Source organism: Gobio gobio, assembly GCF_949357685.1.
Source record: "Gobio gobio genome assembly, chromosome: 3".
In the NCBI taxonomy this organism is placed as follows: domain Eukaryota; kingdom Metazoa; phylum Chordata; class Actinopteri; order Cypriniformes; family Gobionidae; genus Gobio; species Gobio gobio.
The window spans coordinates 12,418,510-12,445,050 of NC_137099.1; the positions used below are offsets into that span (position 1 = coordinate 12,418,510).

General features: G+C 41.8%; 1 protein-coding gene across 2 annotated transcripts in view; it reads right to left on the bottom strand.

Moving 5' to 3' along the window:
• The window catches only part of LOC307123470 (caskin-1), an 81,765-nt gene that overhangs the window by 24,746 nt on the left and 30,478 nt on the right, over positions 1-26,541 (bottom strand). For both annotated transcript variants that reach the window (XM_079812004.1, XM_079812003.1), the window contains exons 2-9: positions 20,394-20,445; positions 17,703-17,800; positions 17,463-17,608; positions 17,269-17,364; positions 6,249-6,370; positions 2,350-2,458; positions 1,312-1,420; positions 1,125-1,219 (exon numbers count right to left, since the gene is read on the bottom strand). In XM_079812004.1, the coding sequence (XP_079668130.1) occupies positions 1,125-1,219; positions 1,312-1,420; positions 2,350-2,458; positions 6,249-6,370; positions 17,269-17,364; positions 17,463-17,608; positions 17,703-17,800; positions 20,394-20,445 (827 nt within the window). The remainder of the gene's footprint in view (positions 1-1,124; positions 1,220-1,311; positions 1,421-2,349; positions 2,459-6,248; positions 6,371-17,268; positions 17,365-17,462; positions 17,609-17,702; positions 17,801-20,393; positions 20,446-26,541) is intronic.

Here is a 26,541-nt window from a genome sequence, read left to right on the forward strand (position 1 = left end):
GGGGGGGGGGGGGGGGTACCATAATTCAAATATACTACAGGGTTTCTACTGATACAAAGCTTAATGCTAAATCACTGAAGTTACCCTTTAACAGCAAAAACGCATCCTGTGTGAATTGGATGACATTTTTTTGTTGTCTTATTTTAACTTTAAATAAAATGCTAACATTTGAACTTTTCTATTCTCCAGTGATAATTTGGAAAGAAAACAGAATAGAAGCTTATATGTTACTATGAATGCAACTTTAATCGTGGGGAAAGGGGCAGTTAAATGCTACAAAGAATTTGTAGAATTTTTTTTTTTTTTTTTTGCCCTACTTTTCTATCATTTTCATTGTTAACATCACCCTAGATGTGTTTGAATGTTGCACTCGCATCTCGCTTCCATACTTTTGCAGAGTATCGTGCATGATGCGGCTTTCTAAAACACGGCACTCAAGTTAAAATAACTTTTAAAAAATGCATCTCTAGACCTGCACTGGTTTTAAACGCAAAACCGTGTACTGTGTGAATGGCCCTAAACTGAAAATATTTCAGTGAGCTGTATTTTAAGCAGACAGTTTGCCTCGTACATTCAGTTTAACAGCATTAACAGCTAATTTCAACTTGGCATGAATAAAATTAAAAAACAATCAGAGCTGTTTATTAATATTTACAAGATACATATTCACGAATACAACTCAATTCACACCTTAATAGCACTCATATTCTTGCCCGTTTTCACTGCCAGTCTGAAGCTTGTGAGTACGCCTTGCCGATACTTTGAGTTAAAACTATTTCGGGTGTTATTTTTGTGATTGTCTGGGGCATTCTACAGCCCTTCTTCAAACATTTTAACACATAGCCCACCACAGATTGTTTTTAATCAATGCACAAATCGTAAAAACAGATGAACACTATCTTTTCCTAAATTCTGACATTTGGGCAAGGCAGACATTTGGGTGGGCTCATGCCTAGAAACAGCCCCGTACTGATCCAAACTTTTGAATAGCAGTACATACAAAGAACAACTAGTCCCGCTTAAAAAGAAATATGTGCATGACATCCCAGGGTGTAAAGGTTAGTTAAACCGCAAAAAAAAGCACAACTTGCTATATTGCTACAGGCAAATAATCGCTTCTTTACCGTGATGATGTCGCCTGCTTTAATGTTGAGGCTTGTAAGGTCATAGTTGTTGCAGTAATCCTTCAGAGCCCTCACTTGCATGGCAGCCGATGCATCTGCATACACACACAAAGATACCCGTGAGTTCAAAAAGCCTTGGATTCTACCTTCTTGAATTTATGTTTTCAAAAACTCTCTCCCATTGTACCTCTCAGCATCTGTTTGATCTCCTTGCCGGCTTGGGTAGTGGTGAACTGGTTAACAATATCCAGTGCTGTCTGACAGAACGTGTTCCTCACCCCAGCACTGATTCCACTCTGAAGACAAAAGCCAGAGTACACATTCACAAAGTACATAGTGATTACACATACAGACATTCACGTAATGAACATAACATAACAGCAAACACCCAAACACAACCAGGGACCAAAATGAAGACTCGGCAAGCACCAAATGCAAGTAAAAGTCGGCTTTGTCGAGTAAATGCTACATCAGGTTGGCCGCAAAATAATACATGGTTCATATCAAACACACACAGCCTAGAAGACATCTATTACGACTCTTCTATTCTTGTGTAAAACTTGCATTAAGATTAAAGGCTCATATTGCCTAGTTTGCCTTACTCCATGTGGGAACAGATTTTGAATATTTATCACAATAAGGTTCACAGAGAAATGAAGACTAACTCGTCTTGTACAACGCATGATGATTTGAGTGACCTGCGCTTTTTCTCACCAATATGCAAGGGGAAAAAAATATATTGTGACAGTGACAGAATATACTACAGTTCAGAAGTTGGGGGGTCAGAAAGATTTTATTATTCAGCAAGGAGGCATTGATTTGATTGAAAGGGACAGTGGGGGGGACATATTCCACAAAAACATTAAGCAGCTGTATTTAGCATTGATTATAATAAACATTTATTGTGCAACAATTGCTGAATTAGGGATGGAAATGACAAATGCTGAAAATTCAGCTTTACCATCACAGGAATAAAATGTAAAATTTGTAAAAAATATTACAATAGGAAATAGTTATTTTAAATTGCAATAATATTAGAATATTACTGTTGTTACTGTATTTTTGATCAAATAAATGATCAATCTTACTGACCCCTAAACATTTGAACGGTAATATATTGAGTATTTTTGTGTATATATTTATATGTAAGCATATTTTTTGTCATTGGTGGCAAAAAGTTCATTCTGGACACCTCACCTAATATAATGCATAACGAAATACTCACATCTAGCAGCAGTCGTACAGCCTCGATTTTCCCGCAGAGAGCAGCTTCATGCAACGCTGTGCCTGATTTAGTCTGTCGGTTTATATCTATACCAGCCTGGATCAGTAACCTGAACACATACATACAAAAACTGTTTTTTTTTTTTTTAAGTAAAAAACTGTTATGAACATGCCCAGAAATGATGAATAAACATAGAGAGAGCACCAGATTTAGTTTCTGCTGATAGCCGCAGGACCATGCCGAACGCTGTGAGTGTGTGTTAGAAATCAGGAATGGTGAGAAAACATTGTTCTTGGTATGTTTTTTTATCTTCAAACCAAAATTGAGTTTTCAGGCGACAAAGTTTAAATCCCATCTGGCTAGCGCGCTCTCATAATGTTAGGTCAGTAGCCGGAGAGTAGGTGGTCTTCTGCGGCTGTTTGAACACATCAGTCGAATGTGTTTTCGGCTACCTCTGGAAGTGGTCAAAAGTTGACAAGCTCGACGCATTTTATTAGACCCCATTTACACGTGTATTTAGCGTCGTCTACTTGTGATCCAATCGACTAAAACGCATCTTAATGCCAGGTGTAAACAGTGCCTTTGTCTTTTTAAAGAAATATTAATCTAGCTGATTAAAAAAATTAATTAATTCCAGTACAATAGGTGATGAAAAGCAAAGGAGACCTGTTATGTTTTTGGGCTCTACTAGCCCTCTGGTCCTCTTCGGTCAAAAATGACCCAAACAATGTTTTGCTTCATCGGAATGGGATGACACTTGGTGACTTTTGTCCCTTTAGCTATGTGAACGCACCAAAAGAAAAATAGAGATGATTCGGATATGTCAAAGGGTCAGACCTTCGCGGTCAAAAATGACCAACATAGGAAATGAATGGGAAATACGCAAAAATACAAAAACTCAGAATCTTTTGGTGATACGAACCACAAATCAGCAATGATGCAGTAAAAAGTGGACAGCAATGAAGGGGTGACACTCTAAAATATCAAGAGTGCAAAATAAACAACATCTACCTTCCAAAATCTACCTTCCAAAACTTGGATTTTTTTATTTTCAATGGGGACAAATAGCTAATAAAAATTGTATAAATATTGCATAGTATCATAAAATACCCTCAAAATTCTAAATAATCAAAAAATATTATAGAACTTCGGTCACTTTTGACCACGAAGAAGCCAAGTGTGACCCCTAAATGAAGAGGACCAGAGGGTTAAAATAGGTTTTCATGCTTGAATGTAAAAAAATAATAATAATCTACATATTTGACATTGTTGCAGGCAGCACATATTTTCTTAGTCTGTCTGAAACGCTCTGTTAAGTTCCAGTCTCTATGAAGCCCCTTCTTACTCTGATTGGTCAGCTAGACCAATGTGTTGTGATTGGTCAACCGCTTCAAGAGTCTCACGCCCCTTACCATTACTGCGAGTTTAAACTCACTACTAACGCAGCTTAACCAGGCTTCATCCCCTTTATTTTGTGAATGCCTTGGGCAGGAATTATTTAAATGAGGAATATTGTGACGTGTTTGTTGCCGTAAGAAAACTCAAGACTACAATCGAGGAGTATCAGGGAGTTCAGAAACAGCGATTACTGGTATAGAGAATGACTCCCTTTGGAAGAAATTTGAAAATGTAAAAAAGCATAATAGGACATCTTTAATATTTAATCATTCCTGCGTAAAACTGATAGATGAACTGTGGCCAGGAAAAGTGCTTGCTTTGTCCAGATTTGTGCAGCACTTGAATCAACTGGAGGGCTGTATACAAGTGATTTACAGGTCAGATTTGGCCTGCTAGTTGAGAAGCGGTAGTGTAGGAATTGATGTCCAAGATGGGCATTTAAAATGTGTCTTTCATATCCGTCAAACCAAACACACATTCATACTGATCCGTAAGCAGCCTAAAATGTGTGGTGAATGATGAAATCACTAATTAACGACGTGCGTCACTAGGCAATGATGGCACTGTCCATCAAAGGAAAAAAAACGAGGACACTCGGTTTAAATGTGTGTGTGTGAATCTAATGAATGAAGCCTCCAGGGACTGATCGGACAGCCCACAGTGCCTTTCATTTCTCCCATCATCCCCGATCCCTTTGCTCCTGACCTGTCTTACCACATCAGTCATGCAACAGAGACAGTTTTGTGTCACTGAGCTAAATGCTGTGTCAGGATTTTTCGCCGTCAATGTCTGTCCCCTTGTACAGAATTTATTACCGCTAAATGAAAACAATATAAAACTATTCCTCGTAAATAATTTCGTAGCATCCTCACATAACCTCTTCGTGTCAGAGTTTTGCAGACTTTGCATATTCTACATAAAATTATGTTTATACACAGAAGTCATGTTAGTCCAAATTGTAAAAGGGTGGAAAAAAAACAAATTAATAATATATATATCTATATTATTGCAACGTCCTTTTCCCAAGATAACAGCTTTGAGTCTTCTCCTATAATGCCTGATGAGATTGGAGAACACCTGACAAGATCAGAGACCATTCCTTCATCCAGAATCTCTCCAGATCCTTCAGATTCCCTGATCCATGTTTGTGCTTCTTCTCTTCAGTTCACCCCACACTTATTTTCTAAAGCGTTCAGGTCAGGGAACTGGGATGGTCATGATAGGATCATTGTCCTGATAGAAGATCCAACCATGGCCCATTATAAGATTTCTAGCAGAGGCCGTCATGTTTTGGTTTTTTATCTGTTGGTATCTTCTAGAATCCATGATACAGTACCATGTATCTGAACAAGATGTCCAGGACCTCCAGCAAAAAACAGGCCCACAATATTAAAGATCCAGCAGTATTTAACCCTGGGCATGGGGTACTTTTTAAGCCTGTTTTAACAAAGCCATCTGGTGGGTTAACTGCCAAAAAGCTGAATTTTTTTTTGTTGTTGTTTCATCTGACCACAGAAGTTCCCTTTTAAAGTTCGAGTCATGTCTGACAACTGAATATGCTGGAGTTTGTTTTTGGATGAGCGAGGAAGATTTTTCTTGTGGTGATATAGGTGCTGTTTGATACATTTTTTAGGCTTTCTGACCCCACGACTCAACTAATCTCTGCAATTCTCCACCTGTGATCCTTGGAGAGTCTTTGTCCACTCAAACTTTCCTCCTCGCCGTGCATTAAGACGATATATAGAAACATGTCCTCATCCAGGCAGATTTGTAACATCTTTAGTTGATTGGAACTTCTTCATTATTGCCTTGATGGTGGAAATGGGGATTTTCAATGCTTTAGCTATTTTTGTACAGTCACTTTCTATTTTGTGAATCTCAACAATTTTTTGCTGCACGTCAGAACTATATTCTTTGTTTTTACTCATTGTGATGAATGATTAAGGGAATTTGGGCTTTGTGTTTCCTCATATGTATACTCCTGTGAAACAAGAAGTCATGACTGGACAATTTAATGCTCCTAGTCACCCTGGTGTGCTAAAAAAAACGTAACTATGAATAGGAATATAATATATAGAGATATTTTACTCATAAGAATTTCTAGAAGTGCCAATAATTGGGGCCAACCAGCATTAGAGCAAAACATTTATTTTATAATGTGAGTTTCAGCCCACTTTCAATTGTTTTACTTCAATGAAAGGTTAGAATTTTGTGATTTTTAAAAATAAAAGATCAAAAGGGTAAACAATTCAGATTTATTTTCACAGCTGCCTTTGCTCATATTTACCAAGGGTGCCAATATTAGTGGAAGGCACTGTAAGCACTTGTATAATAATGTCGCACTTGAATGATGAGGCAGCTAAAAAGCCAATGCAGTTAAGTAAAGATGGCAACTAAAAGACAACTTTACAGGTGTTATTACTTCAGCATATATGCTGAAACAAAGTGGCAAGAACCAGGTTGCCGTGGTTGCAATGCCAAGGAATCCAGTGAGCACCTACTTGATGATCTCGATATGTCCATTCTTGGCAGCCAAATGGAGCGGGCTGATGCCATTGGGATCGGAGGGCTTCGGTTCTAACATAGCAGCACACATGTTACTGCTCAGGAGCAATTGCACCACCTGTAAAACACACAGAAAACATGCATGCATTCACACACAGCTTAAACGGGTGTACAGGCCTTATGCCAGAACAAAAGGCAGACTATGGTAAGACCATGGCCAAGTTATTTTATCCGATTGAAAGATTCTTTGATACCTTGGTTACTGAATGATGCCATATAGCATGGTATTGGAGTCAGTACATTTAGGATTTGGAGTCAGTACATTGTTTTTTAAGAAATAAAGAAATTAATACTTTTATTCAGCAAGGATGCATTAAATTGATTAAAATGAGTGGCAGTAAAGATATTTATAATAATGTTACAAAATATGTCTAATAAATGCTGTTCTTTTGAGCTTTATATACATAAAAGAATCCTGAAAAAAAATTATTATGGTTTCCACAAAAAAATATTAAGAAGCACAACTGTTTTCAACATTGAGAATAAGAAATGTTTCTTGAGCAGCAAATCAGCATATTAGAATGATTTCTGAAGGATCATGTGACAATGAGAACTGGAGTAATGATGCTGAAAATTCAGCTTTGCATCACAGGAATAAATTACAATTAAAAATGGTAAAACTTTAGTTTAGGGTTCTCACTATGAGTTGCTTATTAGCATGCATATTACTAGGCTATTTACTTATAAAGTACATATCAATGCCTTATTCTGCATGACCATATTCAACACATCCCTTAGTCATACCCAATACCTAAACATAACAACTATCTTACTGACTATTAATAAGCAGTAATTAGGAGTTTATTGAGGCAAATGTCATAGTTAATAGTTAATAGTGAGAATTGGACCCTAATCTAAAGTGTGACCTTAAAAATATATTCATTCATGTTCCCTGGTTTTGCTTTGTGGACTTTTATTCTGAAGTGTATTTTCTGTTCCCCTTTTTCCAGAGTTAGAATGTATGTTTAGTTCCGGTTTGCCTTTGGCTGCGTCCAAAATCACATACTCTCATCAGTAGGTACTCATTTCAAATAAGTAATTACTTCACAACCACTAAAAATGTATGTTCTATATAGTATGACTGTATGAATGTAATCTGGATGTACTGCATTCGCTATGTTGTATTATCACGTGACCTACCAGTGTCAGCCCTTTAATGCCATTCATAAATCCCATGGCCTCATGGAATAGGGGAGAGCGGGGCACAACCTAACGCTTTTTGACTGTTTAAATTTGTGTAAATCCACTTGGGGTTCAGAGTATTTATTTTTTCCCACATTCATTTCACACATGTCTAGTACAATTGTGTGGTTTTGTTTCATTAATACAGTGTATACTTTTTTCTTGATTTACCCCAAAAGAATGGAAGTGAAATGTGACAACATGCCCCGTAGGTGGGGTACATGTTAGGGGGCACATTGTTACATGACCAAATAACAGCTTAAAATGTTACCTGATATAATAAAAAAAATATCCAAGACAAACTAAAATATTTTGTCAACAAAATACAATTATTACCTTTTTAAAATAATGGCATTTTTTAATCATTAAAAATATACTCATTTTTGAGTTTGACAACAAACACATCGCTAATTACAGCTATACAGCATAGTTCAAAACATAATAATAATGAATCATTTCTGAACATTGACTCTAAGTCATTATTCACCGTTTTCTCATGGTTTCTCAAAAGAATTCATAAAACTGTAGAATATAATAACATATTTCTAATAGGGGCTCATTGTAGCGCAGTTACAACGCACCCCGTCTGCACAACTGGGATTTAAATCGCGGCTCGTGTCTTCTGCTGTTAGATCAGCATTAAAGAAACATCTCAACTGTGAAACAACAGTTCCCTTTCGAAAGGGAACTCGCGCTGCGTCAGCTTCGACGCTACGGGGAACGCCTCCGGCGTGACAGGTGCCTGAAATCACATTGAATCACGTCAATTCCACTGACCGGCGACAGCCTCTGATGTCATCAAGGTGCGACCAGGAAGTATATAAGGGCGCCTTGCCAACATGACAGTATCTCTTCGTCTTCAGTGACTGTTTTGCCTGGATCCTGAACGTCAAGCAAATACCAAGCTATGAAGTGTGCAGAGAAACAGCGCCACTTCCGCAGGTGCGCAGAGCCGTGTACCAGGTATCTTACACCTGACGACACTCACACGCTCTGTGTATACTGTCTGGGGGAAGAGCATGCACGGGAGGTTCTCGAGGGAGCCTCCTGTGCGAACTGCGAGCGTTTTCCGTTGAGAACGCTCCGCTCTCGTTTGGCTCTCTTCTCGAGGGGAGAGAGTTCAGCAGCTGGGAGCGGCCCCGCTCGCGCCGAGGCCGAGCGGCGCCTTCAATCCTGGGGCTCCCAGCTGGATCTGGCTCGTCGTCTAGAGACTGGTGTAGTGCTTGTGGACAACGAGCCAGATCGCGAGGGGCAGACTTTGGAGGCGGAGCAGGATCTAAGCTCCTCCTCCTCGTCTGTGGCTCTTCCAGTGGAGCAGAGGATGGTTGAGGAGTCGAGTGAAGTAAAAAACAGTTTGAGGCTTCTCAACCACCTTGTCCCATGTATGGGGAGCTGGTGGAGGTTATGGAGCGCGCCGTGGGCAGATTGCAGCTGCCTTGGCGGCGCGCTAGGGGAGATGACGTTCGTCTGAGTAGACTGGATGACCGTTATCTCCCCGCCCATGACCAGCCAGCTCTCGGGAGTCTTCCATTCTTTCCTGATCTCCATTATGAGATTGCGAGAGGATGGAAGAAGCCCTATTCAGCGCGAGTCCATCGGCGTCAGCGGGCTAATTTTGCTGACGTCGAGGGATTACCGGAAGCTGGATATGTGTCGCTGCCGCCCGTTGACGAGACGTTTGCAAACTACCTCGCTTCCGGGCGGCCATCGACACTAAGGGCTCCCACCCTGCCGTCAGATCCCCTTAGGACAACATCACGTCTGAACGGCAGGGCATACATGTCGGCGGGTCATGCTGGGGCGGCTTTACACACGATGGGAGTGTTACAAGCCTACCAGGCAGATCTGCTGAAGGACCTCGATCAGGGGGTGGGACTAACCCCTGACGCGGTGGCCGAGTTGCGCTGCACCACTGATCTCTCTCTTAGGGCCACCAAGCAAACAGCTTTCGCCATCGGTCGTTCGATGGCGGCTATGGTGGCCACGGAGAGACATCTGTGGCTGAACCTGGCGGACATCGCGGGGAAAGAGAGAGCCTTTCTCCTCGATGCCCCGGTCTCGCCCTCTGAACTGTTTGGCACCTCCGTAGAGGCGGTGGTGGATAAGTTCAGGGAGGCGAGGACGCGCTCGGCAGCATTTAAAACCTGCATCCCGCGGAGGTCCGGGACCGCGCCCAGGCAGTCGGGTGTCCCTGGTCCGTCCCAGCCTGAGGGCTGGAGACAGGAACAGAGAACCAGTGTTGCCTCTCGAGCGCCCCCACGGAGGGTTATGGCGCAGAGGAGGCGGGACACCCGCTTCAAAAAGAGGAAGGAAGCTGGAGCTGGCAACCGGGACCAGCGTAGGCAGCGGACTCCGCCCCCGAGGGGACGCAGGTGAACGCTGCCTTTTTCCCTTCCTCTGGAAGAAGTTTTTCCCCAGGCGCTTTTAACATCAGGCCGGTGGGCCTATGATGAGCAGAAATGTAAGAATTCTGACGGCCCGCCTGGCTTGGTTGTGAGAGCGCCCCCCTCAGGATGGCGGGCGGATAATAGCCTATGGTTGGCTGGAAGCACCGCTGGGAGCGATTGGTGAGTCCCCTCGCTGAGGGTGAAACATTTTCAAAACTATGTTTTTCAGAACTCCTATACCTTCGCTCGCCTGAGAGGTTTTCTGGGGAAATTTGGATCGCCGCTGGATCTTCGCAGGGCCTGCAGCTCCCCGTGAGTAAGCTAAGAACGATCTTCTTTGCAACATTGTGATGGTGGTGTGTGAATACTTCACTTTCTGCTAGAGAGTTTGCTGCCTCTCCGTGCTATATTTTCCCCATTGTTTGGGTAACTGAATCGCGCTCTCGCCTGAGGGCTTGTAGTGTAAGGGGTGAGCTGTGTTTTTTCCTAGCGTAAAGTGAAAAGTAGCTGAAGACCGGGTACGCGCTAATGCACGAGCTGTAGTGAGATCTGCGCCCAGCTCTGCGGGGCTTTGGAAAAGGGGTTTTTTGGGGCCTCATTGTGTAATATTAGAGGTGATAATATTTCTTTCCCGGGCCCTGAGTAGATCTAGTGCGGACCTATGTCGCACCACTTGGCCTAGGCTTTGTCAAGGATGGGGGCGTTCCCTTTTAATAAAGGTGTTCGCCCCTGGCCTGTCTTTTTATTTAAGAACATGGCGTTGTTTATGCATCCTTGTTTCAGGCTCCTCTGTTGCAGAGTCGTCAGGCCAAGGCCCGCCCCCTTCTCTGCGTTCTGGGGTCACGTGTAATGCAGACGAGGATGTTGCAGGAGACAGCGACTTTGCCAGTAGTCGTGGGGTGGAATTAAGCGTCTTTCGCCGGTTTGCGACTAGACTTTATCTGCTGTTTCCGCCTTTCGGAGCTTGGTGGCCGCCATTTGCTGGCGGCCCCCGGCCTCTTCCTGGAGGATGGTACGGCCGGTGGTTTTTCACATTTCTGTGATATTGTTCCCTTGCTTTATGTCTCTGCTTCACCTCCTTTAGGGCCCGGGTTGAGCAGAACATCGGATAATCCTTCTGTCTGTACGGTTCTGGTCGGATGCTCCCCTGAGGCCCGAGCATTGCCAATGGCTGACGCCCTCGCAATCAAGGTTGGCCGCTGCATGGAAAGAAAGACAGCCGCCCCGATGCAGGTGACGTAAGTTGTACTCCCCTCGCTTTAGAGGGTCTTTGCTGAGCACTTCTGCTGAGTACACTGCTGTTGGCAATGTGATTAGGTCCATGTTTGTAGGCACTGCCCAAGAGACTGCGCCGTCCTGGGGGCCCTAGGACACGACGAAGTAGGTTGTCCCTAGCTGCCTCTGGGATGGACCAGCCCCAGGTGCGGGCATAGGAGCCAGCTGGCTCTGAGTGGCCAGCTTGGACGGTCTGGGCAGTTGGACTTCAGGACAGGTAGTAGGCGTTAACCGGCCTCCTTGCAGGAAAGTCCCGACACTATGGCCCACGAGTGGGCCTCGGAGGCTCTTCTCCACTGGTGTCGACGTCAGCAGTGACCCGTCATTGGCCCTGGGGATGAGTCCCCAGGTGTTAACTGGATTTCCAGGCCTTCGTCAGCAGCAGACAGCTGCCGTCAGCCCAGGTAGCAGCAGCCAGCCTTCTTAAAGTCTCGGCAGGGTCCTTGGAATCTGCAGACCCCCTATTCGGGGGATAGGTCCTGCCAGGCCTCCCTGAGGGGTAGGCTCCCGGTCTGGGTTACCTTCGCTCAGAAGCTAGGCCCTGTTCGGCCTCCCTGAGAGCCTGCTGTGGTCAGCAGGCGCTGCCTGGTCTCCCCCGAGGGGGCACCATAGGCATTAAGTCCCTCGACGGCTGGTACGAGCTGCTAAATAGGTGGTAGGCCCTACCGGGCCTCCCTATGGGCCTGCTGTGGGGAAGCAGGCTCACTCGACCTCCTTTGCGGATGGCGTTCCTGGGCCCCAGTCACTGGATGGCTAGCACGAGTGCTAGTAGGTAGTAGGCCTCATCCGGCCTCCCTGAGTGACCTCCCTGGAGGCAAACTCCCGGTTCCCAGCCACTGTGGCGGTGAGCATGAAGTGCTATGAGTAGCACTCTCTGCTATCAGGTGGTAGGCACGGTAGCCTCCCTGATGATGAGCTCACGGTTCCCGGTCGCTGTGGTAATGAGTGTGAAGTGCTACGAGTAGCACGTTCTGCTATCAGGTTGTTAGGCATTGTGGCCTACCTGAAGGCAAGCTCCCGGTTCCCAGTCGCTGTGGTAATGAGCGTGAAGTGCTGCGAGTAGCACGTTCTGCTATCAGTTGGTAGGCATGGTTGCCTCCCTGAAAGCGAGCTCCCGATTCTCTGGCGCTGAGACGACTAGCGGAATGAAGAGCTATGCGCGGCGTGCTCTGCTATCAGTTGGTAGGCATTGCTGCCTCCCTGAAATGAGCCCCCGTTTCTCAGGCGCAGAAGTGAGACGGTTAGCGAAGCGCTATGGACGGCATGTTCTGCTACCAGGTGGAGGCATTGCGCCTCCCTGGAATCGTTCCCCGGTCCCCAGTTTCGGTAACGGATCGTAGCATGGGCTGCTATCAGGCAAAGCTGCACGGGCTTCCCTGAGGGGATTCGCTTTGGAGTAGTAGGCCCACGTGGCCTCCTCTGAGGGCACGCTCTGGTCTCGTGGTTCCTGGATAAATCCAGTCAATGAGCAGAGGCCGGCTCCCCGGCCGCTGTGGTGTGCATAAAGTGCTATAAGTGGCACTTTTTGCTATCAGGTGGTAGGCATGGTACCTCCCTGAAAGCGAGCTCCCGGTCCCCAGCCGCTGTGGTGAGCTCTAAGCGCTATGAGTAGCACATTCAGTTTGGCTGTGAGTGCCCGATGTCTTGCAGTTGGTAGGCCCGCTTGGCCTCCCTGATTAAGCGAGTCCCTGGTCTTCCCAGCTACCTCGAGGGCTAGCACGACTGCGATCAGGTATCAGGCCCGTTTGGCCTTCCTGAGGACGAGCGCTGCTTTGGATGCGCGAGCGGTCTATCAGGTTACCAGGTGGAGGCCTCTCTCGGCCTCCCTGGGGGACGAGTTCCCTAGGCGGGAACACACAACTGGCTTTTTTGCTGACAGCTAGTGGCTACCCGCTATCAGGCACCGGCCTCTGGCCGTTTGCGAGACCTGAAGGCGGTGTTCTTACCCTAGCACGACGAAGTGTTACTGCGGCTATGTGGTCCCGACAGGACGGGACCTTCATAGTAGGCCTACGGCATGGTTGCCTACCGGGCAGGCTTATGAGCTCCTCTCAAACGAGGGTCTATTGTGAGCTTACAGCCTCCTGGGGCTGATCTATTGGTGGTAGGTCCCGAGGGGCCCCTCCCGATATATTCAGCCTATAAGGCCTTTGGCCTCCTAAGCACGTTTTAAAATAAGTGCTTGGTAGATCCGAGGATCGAGCGGCTTGACTCCCCTCGCTAGCAAGGGTTTGAAAAGCACTTCGCTGAGCGCTGCTCTCCGGGATAACCCGTCTCTGAGGTCCGGCTAGTCGGTGATGCTGCCCTTTCTTGCAGCACCCTAGCGGGATGTCTCTTCGGAGGCGAGTACCAGAGGCTCTGTACTGTACAGACAGGGTTGACCGTATTACGTGTCCCATACTAGACTGGGTCACCTGGTCAGGTCTCCCTGGTGGCATTCGGTGATAATCTCCCGAATAGTGACTGGCATAGGGTTCCCTCGTAGTTCCCTTGCCACGTTCCCTTAAAGGAACCCCTTCTGAGTCGAATGGGTTGGTTCCAGGCCTTTGAGCAAGGCCTGGGAAGGAACTCATGTGTGTGAAGGTTTCCTTCTCAGGCGATAAGCTTGGGCTTTGACCGTAGGGGGCGCTGTCACTGACAGCCTAACGTGACCAGAAGGGGAGTGGTTCAGGCATTTCAGCAAGATTTGCTTGTCTTGACAGTTGTCACTGCCAGTGGGCATGCACTCCTGTCGGCATGGCGGCGTTGGTATATCGTTCCCCGTAGCGTCGAAGCTGACGCAGCGCGAGTTCCCTTTCGAAAGGGAACGTCTCAGGTTACGAATGTAACCATTGTTCCCTGAGAACAGGGAACGAGACGCTGCGTCGCTGTGCCATGCCACAGGGCCTGCCTGCCGAAAACAGTCCCTTCAGACGATTAGATACTGTCATGTTGGCAAGGCGCCCTTATATACTTCCTGGTCGCACCTTGATGACATCAGAGGCTGTCGCCGGTCAGTGGAATTGACGTGATTCAATGTGATTTCAGGCACCTGTCACGCCGGAGGCGTTCCCCGTAGCGTCGAAGCTGACGCAGCGTCTCGTTCCCTGTTCTCAGGGAACAATGGTTACATTCGTAACCTGAGACGATATACGATTACAATAATATCAGATTTGTCTTATTTTAAATAAACACAGAAAAACAGAGATGAAAATAAACTTGAGTAAGAAATTTACTTTTTCTATAGTTAAATAAATGTTCAGTAATATCTTCCAGAGATTTTTTAATTTTGGCCCTATTTTTTCTCTAAATAATGTTGATATGGCAACTAGTAAATACACTAAGTTTCGTCATTCTGGCATGTGTGGAAAGTGTTAAAACCTGCGTGTTACAACTAACCCCGCGTTAGGTTGTGCCCCGCGCTCCCCTAGGCCATGGAAGAGGTGTCCATCGTATGTGCACTTAAGAATCTCACCGGAAACAGTAGGTCATCCGGGTACTTTTCGCCTACTGTCTTTCGAATACTATGAATTCAGATGTATTTGAAGTATTTGATTTCGGACGCAGCGATATTGTTTTTCACATAATACATAGGGAAGTATGTGATTTCGAATGCATCCTTTGTTTCCATAGTTACCCTAATTAGTTTCCATAGACTAATGATTCATTATTCACACCTGTTCCTCGTTAGCCACTTGTTTCTCTGTGGCTGAATCCGAAATCGCCCCCTATACCCTCAAATAGGGCATTATTTGAAGGGACAGCTATTTGTAGTGGTGTCCGCAACCATAGTGGACGTTATTGAGTGCATTAATTCAATCCCACATTGCAAAGCAATAATGAGTGTACAGCCAATGTACACTCAATGGCTGTCCAAATTCACTCACTGGTTTTCATTCACTCCTTCAAGTGAACTATATTAGTGGACTAACATAGGGAAAAGTGTTTCAGTAGTCTGTTGTCAGTTGTTGCATGTGAATGCTTTTGTGAAGCTGTTGCGTTCTTGTTTCTTTAGATTTTTGTTCCTGTTTTAGATTATCTTTCTTTGTGTTTTTGAATAAACTTTGCTGATCCTCACAACAGTTATTTTAAATTGTAATAATATTTTACAATATTACTGTTTTTAACGTATTTTAGATCATTAATGCAGCCTTTGTGAGCACACGAAACATATTTCAAAAACATTACTGACCTTTTTGAACGGTAGTGTAAACAGTACTTCAGTGAATTAATATGATGGTTTTATGATTAATATGATAATTAATATGATGATGTCATATTACCATGCAAACCATAGTGATTGCAAATTGTTTCAACTATAAAAGTGCATTAGGATCAGTGTTTAAGTGAAAAGTATGAATTTGTATTAATATGTATAACTATTAATATTATTTATTGTTATTTATACACTGTAAAAAATACATCAGTTAAAAGTGCTGTAATTTTTTTTTTTATATATAGAATAGCATACAGTATATCACTGAAATCCTGAGACATCACACCTGTCTCTGTGACAGCTTTAAGCTCTGTGAACAGCAAAAACAAATTTGATCGCTATTGTTTAGCCAATCAGAGAACTCTGAGGCTCTCACTGCCTGTCAGTCACTTTGAGCGTTCGGGTAAGCTGACATCAGGTTTGCTGACATGTTTTTGAAGCATGATATTTTGGAGAGAGGGAGTGATCTTATTCAGATTCTGAGTCTGGCTGGAAGTTAGCGAAACAGAACATTACTTACAGCAACTTTAACATAAATGTAATGCATGGTCAAAGAAATGATTTAATAAGACAAAAAAACAATACGTCAAAAAAAAAAACAATATGTAATGTGTCATATAAAACAAACATGAATAGTAAGAAATAGTTCCCTTAATGACCCTCATTTCGTTCTAAACCCATATGAATTTATTTCTTCCAGAGAACACCAAAAAAAAAAGTATTTTAAGCTTCAAAGGGATGCCAAACACCATAAAAGTATCATAAACTCATAAATTCACATATGTGCTCTTGTATAGTGCAAGACGTCTGAAGTTGATAGGTTTATGTGAGGAACAGATAAGTCATTTTTCAATGGATCCAGACATCTGCCCAAGCTTTCTTTGCAGTGTTTATGAGTGAAGCAATGATTCATTTGTGAATGAATCATCCTTTTGAGTGAAATCTCCTAAGTGAATTGGTTTCTCCACTTTCCAAATGTGGGCTGTCTGAAAACTTAGGCAGCTGACTTGATGCATCGCTGCCTTATCAGGCATTGACTTTGAAGGCAGCGTTTGTGCATGAAGGCACCTCACGAAACAGTGTAATGCTTTAATGATCTACAGCAAAATAGAGTGAGCTTTGGTGATAACTAAGCAAATATTTAATTACTACAATAGTAATTCCTTGCAAAAATGTCCATTTACACACAAACTGACCACCAATTGCAACTTTCAGATGCTCTTAATTTTTTAGCTGTCACAGAATGGAAAGCACAGGATTGTGGGATATCAAAGGCAGCGAAGGATACATCTATGCTGCCTTCAAAATCCATCAGATGAAGGTATCTTAGTAGACCGGAAGCTAACATTGGATTCTGGCATGTCTTGATGCCTTCCTACCTTGAAATGCAGCCTCCAAAGGCAGCATTTTTAAGTTTTCAGACGCAGTCGTGGACTGATTGAGTCGTTCACAAATCAGACTCAAGTCTCAATGAACTGAATAACCCAGTTGCAATGGCTAACAGGTGAAGATGATCAGTGAATAATGATTACATTTTGCTCTGTTTCTCACACAAAACTAATATGGCTTCATAAGATTTGTGTACATGGACATTTATAATACATTTATGGTTATTTTGCATGAAACAACGAGAATTGAAATGATTAAATAAATACTTCCAGTTAGTACAAAACTCTCCTTTTGTTCCATGGAAGAAAAGAAAGTCATACAGGTTTGGAGCAAACTGTCATGAAAGAGTCTCTTGTGCTCATTTGCAAGCAGTGTAAACTGCGGTGTGAGCGCATGTGGGACTTTCTACATTTGGCTGAGAACGTGAGAAGAGGTGTAGTTCCCACAGGGGAGCACCGCTTCTCATCCATCTATCACAAAACCCCTGCGTACACGCAGACAGACACACACAAACACTGCGTAACTGACCGTGACTCGTCCAAATTCGCAGGCCAAGTCTAGAGGGGTTTTCCCAGCGTGGTCTCTGAGGCAGGGGTTCGACTGATGTTGGAGCAGCATCTCACTCTGCCAACACACAGTACAGTACAGTGAGGATGTGTGTGTGTGTGTATAGCATGTGTGCATAAGCAAGCGAGTCTGACTGTTAATGTGCATTTACTCACTCCTTCATAATGGCCATGTTGTGATGAGAGGTGTAAAGGAATCTGTCCCTCATCTGATTGGCTGTTGACTGATGACCCTGCCTTGAGCAACATTTTCATTGGTTCACACTTGCCCTGCCAAGCGGCGTAATGTAAGGGCCGCATCCCTTCAGAAAAAGAGGAGGTAGTTTGAATGAGAAACATATTCACTACCATTCAAAAGTGTTGGGACAGTATAAAAGGTACTGTTTGTGTCAGTACCTTGGTGGTCTTTGATGTCAACGACGGCTTGTGACTCGAGCAACAGTGCAATCAGCTCCACGTTACCATTAAGAGCAGCATGATGCAGGGCAGATAACCTGTAAAACAAAAGCACACAAACACAATATGCATCAACCATTTCTAGTGACATATAGAATCGGCACATTTTTTCAGCACAGGTTACTAGGGGGGAAACCTTTGGAATAGATTTAAATAAGGTAAAATGTTAAAGGATTAGTTCAATTTAAAATGAAAATTACCCCATGATCTCACCCTCAAGCCATCCTATGTGTATATGACTTTCTTCTTTCTGAAGAACACAATCAGAGTTATATCAAGCCATCATAAATATACTCCACACGGCTAATAAAGGCCTTCTGAAGGGAATCGATGGGTTTTTGTAAGAATAATATCCATTTAAAACTTTATAAAGTAACATTTCTAGCTTCCGCCAGACCGCCTTCCGTATTCAACTTACGAAGAAAACTGACATCATACGTCGCGCCAGTTAAGCTTTTTCCGTGAGTTGAATACGGAAGGGGGTCCGCCAGCTAGATATTTTGCATTATAACGTGTTAAATATGGATATTTTTCTTACACAAACACATCGCTTCGCTTCAGAAGGCCTTTATTAACCCCCGGAGCCATGTGGAGTACGTTTATGTGGATGGATGCACTTTTGAGCTTCAAATAAAGCTTGGAAACATCAGGATATTTATTAATAATACTCTGATTGTGTTCATCAGAAATAAGAAAGTCATATACACCTATAGGTTGGCTTGAGGGTGAGTAAATCATGGGGTAATTTTATTCTAAAGTGAACTAATACTATAAAGTAGGAGACATCTTTTGGTATAAGAAACATGCATATGGCAAAATGATGGTGCCATTAAATTACTCAAATTTAATACAAGGTGTGATTGTAAGAAATAAAATGAAACCTGTTGTATATCAAAGAAATATGTAAGCCAATTTCTGTCACAATAGGAAAAAAAACATATTTTGGTATTCATTAGTATGTCAAAGTCATATTAGCATTGCTTTAATACTTAATAATTAATGTTACTGAATAGTCGTCAACTTTATTTGGTACTAATTCTTTTAGCATCTGTCATTCATGTGAAACGTCCATCCAACAAACTAAAGATTAGATAGATATTACTATGGATTTCAAAGATAATAGAAGTTCAGGCAGCAGAATAAAAGTACTGGACTACACAAAATCTGTTTTTGATTAAATTTCTCTCAAAGGCATTCATTTTTCTCAGTTATAGAGACAGAACTATGCATGTGTCCTGAAATTTTGAGAAATTGCCCCCCGTAATCACCTCTACTGCACTGTTATTGATTTAATTTAGAATAGCCAAAAATAATGAAATTTGATGTTGAACAACTCGTTTTCAACATGTATTTAAAATGCAATTAAATAAGGGAAAACAAACTCATGTTAGGTGATGTGTAGAAGTGATGTGTAGAGCAGAAAAAGGGAGTGAATGACAGGCATTACTATTCTGCAGAAAATCTTGAGGTGAATCTGTGTGTGTCTACTAATTTCTAGGCCTGTTCTTATGTGGTCAAGATATTTTCTTCAAAAAAGCCCAATAACCTAATCCTAATATATCAGTTCTTGACCCAGATGCTTTAAAGTGCCCCTCTTGCTCTATTTTAAAGGTTGGCAATTTTGTTTTGTAGGTCTCCTGGTTCACATGCGTCCAAGGTAAAAAAAAAAAAAAGAAACAAACAAACTTTAATTGTTCTCATAACAGCTATACATCGCAGCATCACCTCTTTTCTCACAGTGGTTTAATCCAGTCTCTCTGAGCCCCTCCTTTCCGAGAGCATACTCTGCTCTGATTGGTCAGATGGCCCTTTCTGTTGTGATTGGTCTACCGCTTACAGCACATGTAGGAAACCAATCACCCATTACCATATCTGAATTTTGAAATGTTTAAACCTACATAGGTTCGAGCAGGAAGTAAGACTGGAATTACATGATGACTCATTTTAGGCAGTTCAGTCGGTTCTTTCTTTTGGGAGACTTCTTTTATCATGCACTTTGTTCTCTGAAACATTGAAGACCTTTTACATTCACAAACAGCTATAATACACACTATTATCCGAAAGAGCATAATGGGGGCAGTTTAAGGCTTATGCGTAACTTTTTAGAGAGTCCCTGATCGGACTTCATTGCAGCTCAACTATGCCACTTTGCTCCGATCCCTCACTGTCTAACAGAGCAGGAGGCTATGACCTACTTCCATGAGTAAGAGATTTTTCTCTGCCAGAGCCCCCAACCACGTGCATACACACACACACACACCTCTCTCTACAACTCCAGTACACTGCAGCATTCTAAAACAACAGACCTCTACTGTAGGAATCTTGGGAATTCATACAAACGTTCATGTAACATTATAATTGACTGTCCACTAGCTGCATTGCATGGTACTGATGTCACCAATCACTCATAGTTTTCAACCCTTTTCCCCCAACCACCTAATGGCCATTTCTGTATATAGTGTGCACTTTCAAAAAGTACTGCCCTGTTTCACCAGGAAATACATTACATTAAGTTGCAATCACTATTTCCTTTAATAGGCACTGGCCACTGAATAGCCTATATCAGCTGATTACTACTTAATGTAATTGATGGACATCATGTCATGTCACTGTAGTATAGATGAAACTCACCCGTCTGTGTCCTGGAAGTTCACATTCACCTTCTTAGCAGCACCCAGGAGCTCTGCAGGAGAAAACAGAATATTTTGATCTCTGAATAATCAATAATGATTGTATAATTGTAAAGGAAGCTGTTCCATTAATCTGTTCCATAAAACTGACACATTTGTTAAACTAACAAAACATTATTGGCCAGACATAAACAAAATGCAATGATTACATATGAAAAGATGGCATGAAAATATAGTCAGTCATAATAGGCATGCTTTATGTTTACTTTTAATAAATAAAATAATTGTATAGTATAATTAAAATTTTTAAGTGTTTTTCCACCTTGTCATCTCAAATACATTGTTTTACATATAATACTAATAAATATGTAGCCTACATAATACATTTCAAACATTGACATTTTTAATGTCTCTGGAAATATGCATATGATGATATGTTGGGTATTTCATGCTGAACAAGTACAAAAATGACACGTAAAATTGCACATTAAGGGTACGTTTACACGACAACAATGTACTAAAAACAGAAAAGTTTTTCCTTCGGTTCCCTTTTTTTGGCCTGGGAAACGACAGCGTTGTCAAAACAATTCCCATTCACACAGATCCACGAAAACGACAAAGCGGTTATGACCTATTTAATCTTTTTTCACACTTCACACAGTCATGGGCGTTTAGTGCCTTGCAAGGACCAGTCCATCTTTTTTTTTTTTTTTTTCAAATTAAGCCGTGTCAAAAACATGGGGTGATGCCAATTATTCCGACCCACCCACAATTTTAGATGCCCACCCATCATCCACTTTCTGCCTCCGCCACTGCTTGGAAGTATGACCAAAATAAGAATTTTCACTAGAAAATGTCATCTGAACAAGTAACATGTCTGCCCCTTTTGTTCTGACCAACTGAGAAAAATGCATTACAATAAACCGCACGACCAACGGTGATTAAATCTAACGATCGTTTAGCTCATATCACATCAAACTGTGCAAATTATTATTACTGTTATACTTCTCATATATATAATTCTCAAATTGTTAATGTTAACAACATCAGCATTGCGTAACTACCTGTATTTAGTGTGTATTAGCATTACCTAATCTCCATTTGTCACTGATGATTGTCGTTTGGACCTTTCTGGATTTCAATCCGCCATCAAAATGATACATTTAATTATTCCAGCTGCTGTGAGAAAAGGCTATAAATGATCCACCACCTGCAGCATCCTCGCATGCGATATAGCCTACTAGCCGGACTCTTTCTACGTGTATACAGACGTGACGTAATGACGCAAAGACGAACAGTGGTATGCTCGAATTTCCCGTGGAAAGCTACCAGTAACACTCAAATTATAACACATTATTACAAGCTTACCGTTGTGAATTGGGCTAAGGTAAGGAGATAGTTTTGAACACTGGCTGGTTATGTACTTGCTCAAAAATTGATATTGGATAATTTTTAACCAGAAAAAAAGTTACAGACTGCAGCTTTAAATCCTCTCTGAATGATGTCATACTTTTGTATGGGACTTCTGGGGTGCTTCTCAATATCCCTCCTCGTTTCCTCGCTCCTCCGTCCTCCATCCTATGACCCGAAAACCGATCGAGCTCAGCCATCTTGCAGAACATCTGAACTTTCTAATTGCACTGCGAGGAGGCGAGGTTCGAGGAGTGAGGAGGCTTTCTGAGGAGTCATGAGCGAGGATACACAGGTGTATCCTTTGCGGAAGTGTTTTATCGGCTAAACGTGACGCACGTCTTAATTCTCGTCCCCCTTCACGTCATCTTGCCACAAATTATACATTATATTATTATGTTTACATGTACAAGACACAAATGTATGTCGAATAACAACAACTGACAGTTGCAGAATTATATCAAAGCTCAAGAAAATGATAGAAACAAATAAAAAGCAGTTTTAATAACTGGGAATAATTTGTTGTTAATAATAACTGGTAATATTAAATAAAATATGGACAAATGTGGTATTTTGTCAAGGTTGAAACTATTACAATATAAATTGTTATCTCTAATGTTCAAGGAATCCCGACGTGCAAGCTAAATCCATCGGTGTAGAATCATCATTGATTGATGACGCTTTGAAGTGACGCTAAAGGGAGCGAGGATATATCATTTCACTTGATTCAATTCATCTGTCCTCGCGTCTTTTCCTTGCGTCCTTCCCTCGCATCCTGAAGGGGTGGAGCTAAGACGCGAGGAAAGGAAACGAGGATGCACAAATAAGAATTGAGAAGCACCCATGGTCTGTTTGGGTGGGTTTTGCATGTGATTAGTTTTGTTTCCTGTGTTTTCAGTTGGTTACCTTTATTTATTGTTTGATTATCAGTTACACCTGTTGTTCATTTTGTTGATTGGTTTGTTCTGTATATTTAAGCCTTGTTTTTTTTTGTTCAGTTCTTGTCACGATATTACGGTTGTTCTGTTCAGTATTTTGAATTTTGTTTAATACATATAATAACACTGCTGCAATAAGATCCTTTCCTCACATTTGTGCACCTGTTACTGACAACTTCGAAGAAGGATTCTAATTAGCCGGTATAAAATACTGCCATGTTTATATTGAGGACTAAGGTCAAAGCCAGAAGTGGATCAGTCACAGAGGGGATTCCTCATTTCTCTCAGCCAAAGCCAGCAGGTATAGTTTCCATTCATTAAACGCAAGCAAAACTGTTTAATCACAGCTGGTTATAAGCCACCCGTTCATACAATGACATATAACAACACAACACTGACAATCCTAATCAAAATCAGAGTTGTGCAATAAATTCGGGGGGATATTCCCATCAAATGTCTATGGCTTGATATATTAATCTCCAGATGTATGTGTGTATGGGCATGTGTGCGTGCGTGCATGTGTGTGTGTGTGTGCGCGCGTGTGTGTGTGCTAAATGAAAGTGGTCCAGATGGCAGCCTTCTCAGAGGGTGAGACAGGAGAGTGTAGAGACAGACAGAAAGTGAGATAAATTTAAAAAGCAGAATAAAATATCACTAAACGGTTAAATAAACAGCCTGTGTGTGTGTGTGCTGCTCATTTGACCTTAATAGCAGTCTTATTCTACTAAACATGCTTAAGAAGCTAGTCATTATGTATAAATTATATTATTATTCATACCCGCTGATCACAGCCTAATCAATTATGCTTATGCGGGGTGATGATGATGAATAAGTTAATTAATTTCCCTATTCAGCTTTATCTCTTGAAAACAGTAAATTGATAGATGCATAATTATTGCATTTTTAATATACAACAACTAATTAAGCATCTCATTTTCGACAAACACACTCCCAGACATTCACCTTCAGAAACACTATGGAATGCAATGAGAAAAACGCAAATGAGCATTTCCATGACGACTCAATGTCGCTGTGATGCTAATTAGAGAATGTGACAGAAATGCCATGGCAACTCCTCACCTGAAGATGCAATGCAATGTCTCTCTAGTAACGGTGGTGATGGTATCACACTAAATGAAGAAGTTTAGGGCAGAAACATACATTTTGCATACATTCAAACGGGTGCACATACAGTCACACACCATGAGGTGTTTTGGAACTCAGTCATAATCCTTCCAAGTGATAAATTATTCATACCATTATCACTGCAACCTCAATAGTGCCTGTTGCTATGGAAACCTTGACCTTAACCATGACAATAAAAATCAGTGTTGCCCAGCCCCTGCTCACGAGCGCATAAAATCTCCTGTGTTTTAAACATTCTTTATTACTCATCTTCCCTTGGACCTTCTTTCAATAATGCATTCAGTTTATTCACAGCAGACCCAGCTGGAGTGTTTCACAGTGTGCAAGACTTGGAAATCTACAAAAGGTTAAAGGTTAAGATGATATAATCCATCATCTGTCAAGGAAAAATTCTGAAATCATATTTTTCCCCTGAAACCCGACAAGACTTCTCACCAAGTAATGTTCAAAAAGAACTCAAATCCCTGGCATTATATTGCCATACAGTTTACGGTCTTTTAAAAGATGACTTCACCTATGAAAGAAAATCTTGATTACATTTACGCCTCATCATGCCGTTCCAAACTCTTAGGTTCATGGAGTTCAAAATGAATGGTTTAGAAGAATGTCTTGACTGCTCTCTTCCTTATAATGAAACAATGGATATCAAGCTCCAAAAAGCACCAAAAAGGCATTAAGGGCCCTATAATGCGCCAGACGCGACACAAGTGTTTTTTGCTAGTTTCAGCCCGGCGCAGTTATCATTTTCATGTCCTGCGCCATGTTGTTTAAATAGCAAATGCATTTGCGCCCATTTGTGCGCCCATGGGCGTGCTGGTCTGAAAACGAGGTGTGTTCAGGCGCATTATTGGCGTGTTGCTATTTTAGGGCAACTGAAAACGACTGCGCCATTGACCAACTGAAACCTGGTCTAAAGTCAGTATTTTTTGTGTTATTTTAAGGGCACATTAGTAATATGCACCTATAGGCAGGGGCACAGCGCATGTACACTCTGCTTATTACACACACACATGGACGTGCAGCAGCACACAAACATTTTTAAATATGAAAAATAAAAGGTTTACAATGTAAAAGATTATTATTGTGTACATAAAGATAAAAAATGCCTATGGATAGTCATTGCATGTATCAGAATTGACTTTTGCTGTAATGACGAATGAAATTGGCTAATCATTTGACCAATCGTGGCAATACACACATGTATTTAAATTGACTAGTCAGGTTGTGGGTGTCTATATTCCGCCATGTAAAAGGCGAACCATGGTGCAAACGCAACTGGCTTTTAAAGGGAATGGGAGATGAGACTTTATTGCACGTTAAGCCCAAAACACAACCATGGCTCATTAAGAGAATAGGGGCAACCCTTTTATACCATGCGCCGGGCTCGCCAAAAATGTTTCCCGTCGTTAAACTATCAAAAGAGAATTCGGACATCCCGTAAGTACACTTGCACCGCGCGCTTTAGACCATGCGCTTAGATCGTTAAAATAGGGCCCTAAAAGTTCATATGAGTTGTACACTACATTCCAAGTCCTCTGCATTCATAGGAAGGGCTGAAATTTAAGCCATTATTACTGAAAATCTAGTTTACCATCCGTGGTCACCATTCAAAATTCAGCATCATTTCTCCATGATCCTTCAGAAATCATTCCAATATGATGATTTGCTGCTTAAGAAACATTTGTAGTTATTACGAATGTTGAAACAGATGTGATGCTTAATAAAATAAAAGCATTTATTAAAAAAAAAAAAATTCATAACATTATAGATGTCTTTACTGTCACTCAATTTAATGTATATTTGGTGAATAAATGTATTAATTTCTGACTCCTAAAAATCCATGAAAGTACTGACCCCTAACTTTTGAATAGTAGTGCACATATTTCATTAACTATGTTTCTATCCACCTATTTTATGAGCATTTTAGGATATTGCATTAAAATACACTGGATGGAAATGCCAAGATGCACATGAATTATAAAAATGACAAAAAAAAAGTCAACACTTGTTTTATCCGATAAGTCAACTGTCACGATTGCATAAACATGCATAAAAACACCTTTTACAAATCTATTGCAAATGTTTTATTGAAAAAAAAACTTTCAAATGTTATTTGACTTATTATCTAATCATATTATTTAACTAATTATCTAATAAAATTAAATATTAAGTGTCTATATGTTCTTTTATCAATTGTCAGGGCTTGTTTTGTTTGTTCCGTGGATGGTGCAGATAAACAGGCAAATACGAGACTATTAACTACTATTATTCCTTTAAAATATACTAATGTCTAATTAAAACTTCTACACATGTATAAAACTGAGATCAGGTAAAACCCACAGACACGTGTTCAATGGTTCTCAGTGACTGCTCATGATTCATGGGTTCAGAGAGATCATCGCCCCCTAGCGGTGAACCATTGACATTTCGAAGTGTTTTGAAACGTTTCGAAACAGTGAAGACGTAACTAAGCCTCCTTTACTGAAATCACGTGACTTTGGCAGTTTATATATAGTGTATGGAAAGGTATAAAACAATAGATTTACAAGATACATCATCACTGGTATATCTGGATTTGGTGACTTGAACACAGGGCAAGGAAAGGGCAAAATGGGGAGGGGGGAGAAATGTTTCATCAGGGTGGTGTCCCACAGT